At 37.9% G+C, this 10,642-nt stretch overlaps 1 protein-coding gene across 1 annotated transcript in view; it reads left to right on the plus strand.

Annotated features, from left to right (window-relative positions):
- COPB2 (COPI coat complex subunit beta 2) overlaps positions 1-10,413 on the plus strand; it is a 35,997-nt gene extending 25,584 nt beyond the window's left edge. The window contains exons 13-22 of the mRNA XM_037843900.1: positions 1,428-1,571; positions 2,195-2,325; positions 2,574-2,781; positions 6,440-6,550; positions 7,205-7,419; positions 8,933-9,025; positions 9,117-9,297; positions 9,466-9,534; positions 9,707-9,778; positions 10,048-10,413. Of these exons, the coding sequence (XP_037699828.1) occupies positions 1,428-1,571; positions 2,195-2,325; positions 2,574-2,781; positions 6,440-6,550; positions 7,205-7,419; positions 8,933-9,025; positions 9,117-9,297; positions 9,466-9,534; positions 9,707-9,778; positions 10,048-10,143 (1,320 nt within the window). The 3' untranslated portion in view covers positions 10,144-10,413. The remainder of the gene's footprint in view (positions 1-1,427; positions 1,572-2,194; positions 2,326-2,573; positions 2,782-6,439; positions 6,551-7,204; positions 7,420-8,932; positions 9,026-9,116; positions 9,298-9,465; positions 9,535-9,706; positions 9,779-10,047) is intronic.
- Positions 10,414-10,642: the final 229 nt, after the last annotated feature.

Genomic DNA, 10,642 nt, shown 5'->3' on the forward strand with positions numbered 1-10,642 from the left:
TGCTATTCATATTTTAAATAGTCTTTGACAGAGTAAAAGAAAACATTCTGAAGACAAGAAATCAGGGAACTCTTGACTTGGAAAGGCCTGAGAAGTTCCCACAAAGTTCAGAAGCCTTTTCATACTCTACCTGATAATGGCTGTTAAAATTTTAGCTGAACGTCTCCAGTGACAGAAAGTTTTCAACCTTTCAAAGCTGCCTGCTTCTTTGTTTGCAGCTTCATCTTTAGGAAATTACCTTTGGAGACAAACTGACCTCACTAGAGCTTATACCTGTTGGTCCTTATTGTCTTCTAGAACGTGCATTCTCAACAGGGGCAATATCACCCCCACAGGGGTAAAAATTAGTTCAGGGGGTTGAAGATAGAAGGGGAGGGGCCAAAAAATCTTAACTAATTTTATGTATAAAGCACAGATACCCATGTGTATCTCTTTATTATGTGTATATCTATATTATGTATATATATAGTGTTATACATACATCTTGTGTATAAATGTATATACATATATGTGTATATACATATATATACACATACATACATTTATATTAGGGTGCAGTTTTGGGGAGATGATATGTCTTACAAGTCAGCAAATACAGTTGTAGTTTTTGCTATGGTGTTTATTGCTCCATCTGCTGGTTGGGCATCTGAACTCCAGATTCTGGGTAAAACCTCATTTAGTCATTTATTTCGCAATTCTTTACTGTGTCCCTGCCAAGTGCCAAGCATTGGTAAGCCCAACCAGCCAGGCCTCCTGTTCTGGCAGAACTCACATGCTGGAGGATACATAAAGAACCATGGGAGGGGCCAGCCCCAGCCCCCTCAGCCTGCGGGTATCTGGAGAAGCCTCAGCACAGGGGCATAGCTGTCTTGGTGGCCCCCACAGGCCACTTTCTAGGACCTAGGCACTTCCATGCTGGGACTTTTACACTCATTGGTCCCACAGTCTGCAACTCATGAGCCCCTCAGGACAGACTGAATCAGAGAGAGATTAATACAGAATGAATAGGAGAAAAAGAAATAAAAACACATACACACTATTATATATATATGTGTATATATATATCTGTGGTATTTAAATTTCATAAAGGTAGGTGGTTAGGGAAAAAATGTCTACAAAAAGTCCTTAGGGAGGTGATAATGAAAAAATGGGTGAGAAACACTGTTCTACAGCATGGGGAATAGGCTGCTGCTACTTTAAATTACAGTGTGTCCAGTGTTTAAGGACAGCTCTCCTTCCTATTTCCCTTGGTCTTTCCATTGCTAAGACCTGCCCTGCCACCCCACCCCACCACATGAAATTAAGTGGAAATTTACTATGTTAATATAAGAACATGGGTCTTGTAAGAAACAAAGTATATGAAGTTTGTTATATCCACTCAGAAATCCAAAAATAATTTGTCCTTGTTTTTATTTGTTGTGTTGCAGATTTTCTGGTCTGACTCTGGAGAGCTTGTCTGTATTGCTACTGAGGAATCATTTTTTATCCTTAAGTACCTGTCGGAAAAAGTCTTGGCTGCACAGGAAACACATGAGGGAGTTACTGAAGATGGCATTGAAGATGCCTTTGAGGTAATTTTATCAGCACAACTTTAGCTTTCTTCTTAATCAATTTATATTCTTATAATTTGACAGAACATCACTGTTTTTACCATTTCATTATAATTAGGTTTAGGAAACTAAGCCTTTAAGAAGGAATTCTGGTGAAGTGTGAAAATTAAAATCTTGGCTCAAATATCAGGGTCTGAATGTATATATGTTTAAAAGAAATGTTTGATTTCAGAAAATCTTTGTACTAACTTTGGTACCTTTCAGAAAGGAAATTGAAAGGTCTTAAGCTACGTAGCCAGAGTTATTTAGATGAGCTCCCAAATAATAACGATAAATCATTGTGGAGTTGTCCTGGAAGATTTTATGAAATACTTATTACTCCAGTGTCACATGTAATATTAGGGTTTTAGATCAACATTTTACATCACAGCTTTGACCCAATAATGAGACTTTCCATTAAAAATGGTTATTCAGGAATCTTCTTAAATGGAGAAAGGAGAGAAATTCCAAGGAAAGAGTTTCTTCGTTGAAATAGGATTTTACCTTGCATTCTCTATACTCTCTTATCATCTTTAATTATATTCAGCTTTTTGACAGTGTTTATAATGTTGGATAAGATAATAGTTTTTATTTTCTCTCTGTAGGTTCTTGGTGAGATTCAGGAAATTGTGAAAACAGGGCTGTGGGTAGGCGATTGCTTCATTTACACAAGTTCTGTGAACAGATTAAATTATTATGTCGGAGGAGAAATCGTCACCATTGCCCACTTGGACAGGTAGCTGAGTATCTTTTTGCTTTTGTCTTCAGCATCGTAAATTAAAAGTGTTCTCTTTAAACAAAACCTACTGCTGGCTTGTAGCAACGATAGACCTGATTTGTCTGTTACAGTTTTAGAAAGTTGGCTGTTGTTAACCAAAATTCAGTCAACCAAGTGGAATAGTTTTCAGCAAAGAGGCAGGGAGGGGGTTGTGTGTGTCTAACTACAGATTTGGGCTTCTAAATTAGATTCTGTTTCTATTGTAGGACTATGTATCTCCTGGGCTATATTCCTAAAGACAACAGGCTTTATCTGGGGGATAAAGAACTTAACATCGTTAGCTACTCTCTGCTGGTTTCAGTGCTAGAATACCAGACGGCCGTCATGCGCAGGGACTTTAGCATGGCTGATAAGGTCCTTCCTACCATTCCAAAAGAACAGAGGACTAGAGTTGCACACTTTTTGGAAAAGCAGGTAAGAGAGGTTTTTTGTTTCTTTTTGTTTGTTTTTTAAAACCAGTAATTTGAAAGAATGTTAGTATGGATTTGGAAAACTTTAGTTCTTCATTGCCTCTGATTTGTCCTGCAATTGTAAGCCACCTGGTTAAGGTTGGTACACTCTCCTTATACGCTTCCTTTTCCTCTCTGTGCCCTTTGTATACCCTTTAAATGTTGCAGGTGATTCTCAGTCTTTCTTTTCTATTGCCCTCTTCCATGCTATTAATATTTTCATTTCTACACTGTTTTTCTCTGTATTCTTAATATAGTGTTTTATAGTCAGAGTTATATATGCACTTTTTTAAAATCATAAGATAAGCTCTGCAAGGCTTAAGTTACAAAAAAAAAAATCCCCTTCCTTCTTTCTCCCCCTTTCCTACTCCCCAGAGGTAATTACTTAATTCTTTTAGCCTTTTTATATTTATTTCCACATCTCTGAGTAACATGTTTATATTGCTGTTTCTTCATTTTTCAGCTTTAGGTATTCTTTTGACTTCCCAACTCTACAGAAGATAAGGATTTAGCTTTCTTTTGCCTCCTGCCCCTACCACATACATATCACTTTCCTATCCTTTTCCTACCAATATAGTAATGTCATCATTTTGGTTAGATCAGTCTTCACTGTTTACATTATTATGGCTATATAAATACTGTTCACCGCTGAGCCAGTGTAGCTTCCCTACCTTCCCCCACTGTACCCCCTACCCCCACCACCAGAGTTAATAGCTATCTCTTTTCTCCTTTGCTTAGTTTTCTAGGTACTTATGATTAACTCTCCCCAGACTCTGCTGACTCTAGCTTTCCTTCAACTCTCCTTTTAACTTGTATAGTCTGCTGCATGAACTGGTTGTTCTGTGATTACCATGGATCTCCCCTCACTACTGGGACTTCCCTTTGCCCCTCTCCCTTGGTTTGGATCCATTTTTTCTATAACTCCTTTCTTCTTTCCTGGTTTACTACCTCATTTTGGTGGAGCACGTCCTTCAGTAGTTTCCTGAGAAAAGAGTTATTAATGAGACCTTGAATATCTGAAAGTGCCATTGTTCTACCCTAAATCCATTTGACTGGGTATAGAATTCTAAGTTGGAAGTAATTTCTTTCAGAATTTTGAACATATTATCCCGTTAACTTCAAGCTTCTAGTTATTTTGAAGTCCAAAGCCATTTTTATTCCTTATTCTTGGTGCATGACCTGTTTTTTCTTTCTGAAAGATTTTTAGATCTCATCCCTATTGTCTTGAAATGTCATGACGGTAGTAGGCTTGGAAGGGGTCAGTTGTCATTCATTGTGCTAGGTAGATGAGCTCTTTTAATTGGAAGCTCATGCCCTTAATTTCTGAGAGATTTTTTGAATCCTTTCTCTGATGATTTCCCTCCTGTTTTCTGTATTCTCTTCCTGGAACTCCTGCTATTCATATGTTGGATTGCCTGGACTGGTTTCCTCATTTTGCTATGGTCCGACTCTTTTTTAGATCCTATTCTTGATTATGGATTGAAGTTTCTCTATCTGTCTGAGGATATGAATAATAGTTTTGTTTTTATTTCTTCTTTCCCAACACGGTCCACTTCCTTCAAGTTGCTTTTATTGGCTCATTTTGATCTCTGTCATTCCTATTGGAGACTGATCTTTGGACCTTTATTTAAGAGTGAGGGTGTAATAAGTACATCAGAAGTTCTGAGTTTGTGGGTGGGGCTTGTTGGGTATGGGATTTACTGTATGTGTTTTGAGCTATTTGATTAGAGAGCAATTTGATTGGATGTCAATATCTTCATTTGAATGTATTTCATGAACGCTTAACAATATACCAGACAGTGCTCTAGCTGGATATCTTTCCCTCCTGGAGTTGACATTTTAGTATTTTTAAGTCTTTCCCCATGGGGTGGCTAGATTTTACAGAGAGGCTCCCCAAACATTGTCCTTTTGGAGGCCAAGTGGGAAAAGAAGGCTTGGAATCTCAACATTTAGACTCCATATCCATTCTCATAATCTCCTGTTTCCCATTCATTTTTCCTTCCCCCAAGACTACCAGGCATCCCCCAGACCAAAGATCTTCTAGTTTACCCTTTCCAGGGAATAAATCCCCTGTCTTCTGTGTATATGGGTGGGGAAAGAACAATGGATCTGAGGTATTTAACTTGTTTCTTGTATAGACTTTCAGGAAATGTTTTTGTTGTTGTTTTCAGCAGAACCTTTCACAAGATACCTTTGGGGGTTCTGAGGTGTGAATCAGGTCTCTCTGCTTTCCTCATTCTTGGTTTAGTGTTAGTTTTCTCTAGTGTGCTTAATTTGTTTGTACTAGTCCACCAGCTTTCCAGCTTTCAGAAATTTGTTGCTAATGTCGCCTCTCCTTTTGTGTGTCCTTGGGAGTTTATGCCTTTTAAAATTCCCTTTAGTGTCATTTAGTGAGGATTTGAAGAGGAAACAAAAATAAGTGCATGTATTTAGTTCCTCTCAATCTCATCTGCTTTGCCCTGGCCTATATCTGACTAGTTCCATGGATCTTCCATTCTCCACTCTTGGATTTGTCTTGTCCACGGCAGTGCTAGTGAAGAAAAGGAGTAACTCAGTTAATTCAGGTGCTTTGTATACAATGTACTCATGAATAAATGGGGGCAGGGGGGTTGTGTAATCTGGGAAGTTAAAACATTTCAAACACAATGATACAAAGATCCAGTCAGACAGAACTCAGAAAGCTGTCCAGCTTTTCCATCTTGACCACCCCATAACTGAACATCCCCCCTCAGTGTAATGAAGAGGTAAACCAGTCCCAGGCTCTCCTGACACACCACATCCCTAGAGCTGAAATACTAGCCCTCGGGGCAGACCCCGATAGTACTCTTAGTCTTGGGGGAGAAACTAATTCAGGAGCACAGCAGTTGGTCTAATAGCTTTTCTCTATGGCCAAGTAGAATACGGGAAGGAAATCTTAGACTTCCTGCCTTCCAGAATACTAGTAGATGAATAAACTTGTCATGAGACCAACAAAAAGGCATAGGTAATGACACCTGATTAGTGTTAAGACCTGAAAGCAAAATGTTTGCTATATGACCTACAGGTGATAGCAAATTGGAAGGTACTATGTTTGACTTTATTTTCTTTGCCTGTATACTGCCACTAACCAGGTTAAGTGACGAGCTGTATAACCATGCACTGACTAGTCACTTTTGCCATGTGATTTAAGCCTTTATTTCTTCGGTTTCCTCCTCTGCAAAATAAGGGACTGAACTAGATGGTCTCTAAAGTCCGGTTTAGTGAGTAGATTATAAACAGCTAGGTCTGTACCCTGTACTTGATTTTCTTATCAAATGGCTTTTGTTCAAGCAGTTTTCCAAAAGTCCTTTTCTTTTTGATACTTCTGTTCATGTTTACATTTCTAATTTTATTGGTGGTGGTTTTACTGGAGTGTATCAAGCATAGCTAGCTTTCATTATCTGAGGAATACAGTAGGTATTTTATTACTGAATTGTTTTAAGGAGTGGGGTTTCTATGTCAGCAGGGTATTTTCAGTTTGTGATGGAAATGGACTGTTTGCTGTGCTTATGTGTGTACGCCTGCTCTGCATACATCACACCCTCATTTTGTATACATAAATATATACCCACACACATATAAATGTAATTTTTTTATCTGTTCAGGGCTTCAAGCAGCAAGCTCTTACAGTATCCACAGATCCTGAGCATCGCTTTGAGCTTGCTCTTCAGCTTGGAGAGTTAAAAATTGCATACCAGTTGGCAGTGGAAGCAGAGGTACATACTAATTAATGATTTTTCATAAGTGATGGCAAGATCAGTAGGTACTGCTCTGTGTTTTGTATAATGATGTTATGAAAGTTTTTCAGAAATACAAATTAGGACCCATTGGTTATTATCTCTCTTTGGTCTTTTTAAAAGATGCATTATGTTAACCTTTGCATAAAATGGATCATATTGGAGATATTCTTAGCACTCTAATTTGTTAAGAAAATGTGTTTTCATATCTTATATACGGTTGATTTTGGAGGAGAAGGAAAGATCTAAGAAACTAGTCTGGGAATTCCTAAAAGAGTGCAGATACAGCAGTAATTTGTCACTATCCCAAACTAGTGAGAAAGATGTTGGCTTTAAGGAAGGGTTCTGACATTTTGAAACACAGTTTAATGACATTGTATGGATCTTTGTATATTGCGGGCTCCCAATTGTTATTTAAGTCTAGGGTTTACTGACAAATCCATTTCAGATGTGCAAAATAGATTTTAGCTATGTTAAGATGATCCAGTGTGCAGTATTTTCTTTGATTTCTGAGAGGCTACAATATCTTCCACTGTTAGTGCAGTAATATATAGGTAAACAGAGTAATGTTGGTATTAGAAATTTAAATGTTTATTTCCAAAGATATTTTGACTTGGAAACTCTTTCTTATAGTCAGAGCAGAAGTGGAAACAGCTTGCTGAGCTTGCCATTAGTAAATGCCAGTTTGGCCTAGCCCAGGAGTGCCTGCACCATGCACAGGACTATGGGGGTCTGCTGCTTTTGGCCACTGCCTCTGGAAATGCTAGTATGGTGAACAAGCTAGCAGAGGGTGCAGAGAGAGATGGCAAGAATAACGTGGCCTTCATGAGCTACTTTTTACAGGGCAAGTAAGTATTACTCCAAGTTCTAAAAGAGGTGTGCATGGTAATTAAAGTCAGTTATTTCCATATTGACTCTGAGGATGGGTTTTGGAGAGGATTGTGAGGAATGAACCCTGGAAAGAGAACTGAGGGAAGGCCAATTGGTGCTGCGCAGCCAGAGGAGGACAGTGCTACCTTGGTGGCACTCTCCTTTGACAAAGGATGCTCTTCGCAGTTTTGTTCTGTATGTTTGAGCTAAATGAGCTGTTCAGGGAGGCTGAATTGGAGAAATGTTAAACCCCTTTCTCAACAGCCCTGCCATTTAATGGCTGAGACCTTTTATGAAGGCAGGAGGCTGTTACGCTGCTCCATTTGGTACCTGAACAGCAGGTGATTTTACCCAAAGTGGGTAATTCCAATATGTTCATGGCAAGAATAAAGAGAGACGAGCATGCCAGTTACTTTTAGATTTGAATCCAGTTGTAAAGCACAAAAATGTCACATACTTTTTAAAGTCTAACAGGATTAGTCCTATGGACATTAGTTGAACATTATGAAATAAAACACAAACATATTCATTACCTTGCCCTAAACACTAACTTTTAAAATCCCACGCTTCATTATGTTGTAAATCCTACTTTAAATATGTACCCCAATATAGATATATAAATGTATTTATAGATTTATATACCTGTAAGAATAGGTTCACTATTCTTATCCATAATTCAAAAATCCAAAAATAAAATTCTGAAAAGTTTTTTTTAACTTATTGGATAACAAAAACTGACCCAAACTCTAAGGTGGTGCTATTATTAGTTTTTACCTCACTTGATCTTTTTATATCGTTTTAAATATAAAATTAGATGTTTTAATCCCCCCCTTAGTACGTATGTGTTATTGTAGAAATACTAATGCGAGTGATTTTTGTTTGATGCTAGGGATGGTTGTGTAAGGTATAGTATATGCATTATATTACCTTTCTAAAATCCAAAATATTCTGAAGTCTGAAATACACATGGCTATATTTTTATTATCCACATTGTAAAATTTACAAAGAAAAAAATGAAATTAAAATGAGAGGAAAACATTTTAGACACATTGATATTTTCCTTCTGGCCACTGTGTTGTCTGGCTCACCCCGTGTTGGAGACACTGACCTACATATTTCCATTTGTGAAACTGAGTTTCTGGATGCATATATCCTAAAGCCTTTAAAACTCACTTACTTAAGATGCCTTAACTTGTCTTGTAAAGCCCCTTTAGATTATTCTTAAAAGTTGTTAAAACTAAGTTAAGTAGACCAGAAATGATCACAATAGATGTCTTATTCCCAGCATCCCTGGAGTCCATAGATTGTATAACACATCATGACAGTTTAATGGCTCAGTGACAGAAATGAGGTATATGTGTATGGGGAGAATTTTGATTCTAAAATACTTTTGCAATACTTTTTGACTTTGCACTATATCCACATTTCTTTAGTGTGCCACTATTCTAGTGTTTACTCTTGATAATAGTATTTCTTGTTTTTAATCTTTAGGCTTGATGCTTGCCTAGAACTCTTGATTAGAACTGGACGGCTGCCAGAAGCTGCCTTTCTGGCCCGAACTTACTTACCCAGTCAAGTTTCAAGGTACAGACTTTTACTTTCAGGAAGAAACATTTCAAATAAAAACAGAACACATGTATTTAGTCTCTCTTTGGTTCCATGATATCTGTATTAGGGTGGTGAAACTCTGGAGAGAGAATCTTTCAAAAGTCAATCAGAAAGCAGCAGAATCCCTTGCTGATCCAACAGAGTATGAAAACCTTTTCCCTGGATTAAAAGAAGCCTTTGTCGTTGAAGAATGGGTGAAGGAAACACATGCTGATCTCTGCCCAGCCAAACAATACCCACTTGTCACGGTGAGTGGTTGAGGTGTCAAGCTTCATTTAATGTGACAAGGTCACAATGCATTCAGGACTTCAGGTTTTGAACTAAGTTAAATACATCATTGTTGGGTTAAGATAAGGTCATAGATGAATAATGATGTCAGAATATTTCATTTCATCATTGCCTTAATGTTCTCATAGCCAAATGAAGAAAGAAATGTTATGGAAGAGGCCAAAGGCTTTCAGCCCTCAAGACCTGCAGCCCAACAGGTCAGTAGAATACTGCATGTGAACTTAAGTGATAATTTGATTGAGTATTGTTGATTTTAAGTAATATCTCCCACTTCCTCACCCTAACCATCCTTCCCTTGGGGGAGGGGGAGTTTAAATTCTCGGACAAATTCCTTTGTCTTCATATGCGTATCTCCATTTGGGCTTTCAGGAACTTGAAGGGAAGCCTGCTTCTCCTACCCCAGTTATAGTGGCCTCCCACATAGCCAACAAAGAAGAAAAGGTAGGTCAGACCTCAGCCCAGACTTCCCACAGGAACCCCACCCCAACCCTCCCTTTACAAGTCTGCATGGATGTGTGCAGGATGTACAGGCCTCCACAGTTGATTTAAGTGATGTAATCAGCTTCAGAGCAGGGTCTTTGACATGGGAAGGTACGCTTTTGATTGACCATTAAGAAAATTCCAGTTCTCACTTTGGATCACGAACCATAGATGAATTTTCTTTAACTTAGTACTAGATAACTTCATCACCCTCTTCCTTTTCCTTGTAGAGTTTACTCGAACTGGAAGTAGATTTGGATAATTTGGATTTAGAAGATATTGACACAACAGATATCAATTTGGATGAAGAAATTTTGGAGTACTGAACTTAATGTTTTCCATATACCTGACTAAACAGATCATTATTGTGTATGGGTGTTGACCTTCACGCTGACCAGTGTTTTTGGACTATGAGAAACTCAGATTTTTATATTTAGAAGCTGTGGACCACAGGGAGAAAACCCTCCTAAGAGGCTTTTATGCACAGCATTTAAATCACTATGATGTTTTCCTTGTTAACTGAAACAGACATGGGCTTTGATTTTTTTTCATACTGTCATTAGACCATATCTCATAAAATCTTTTGAATTAATGAAGATGCTTCACTGTGTGCTTTCTGAATAATGGAAACAGGCTTCTAGTTTTAGAAGACTAGACTAAGCCAGAAAAATACTGCACCTCATCTAGGGGTCAAACCCACATCCTCTTTTTCTTTATAAAGCTAAATTTGTCTTTTCATATATTATCACTCACATTTTTCTTAGAACTCAAAATTCATGCCGTAATTCTCGAAGCACTTTTTCTTAATCTCATTGCGTCTTTTCC

This window comes from Choloepus didactylus, chromosome 1, assembly GCF_015220235.1.
Source record: "Choloepus didactylus isolate mChoDid1 chromosome 1, mChoDid1.pri, whole genome shotgun sequence".
In the NCBI taxonomy this organism is placed as follows: domain Eukaryota; kingdom Metazoa; phylum Chordata; class Mammalia; order Pilosa; family Megalonychidae; genus Choloepus; species Choloepus didactylus.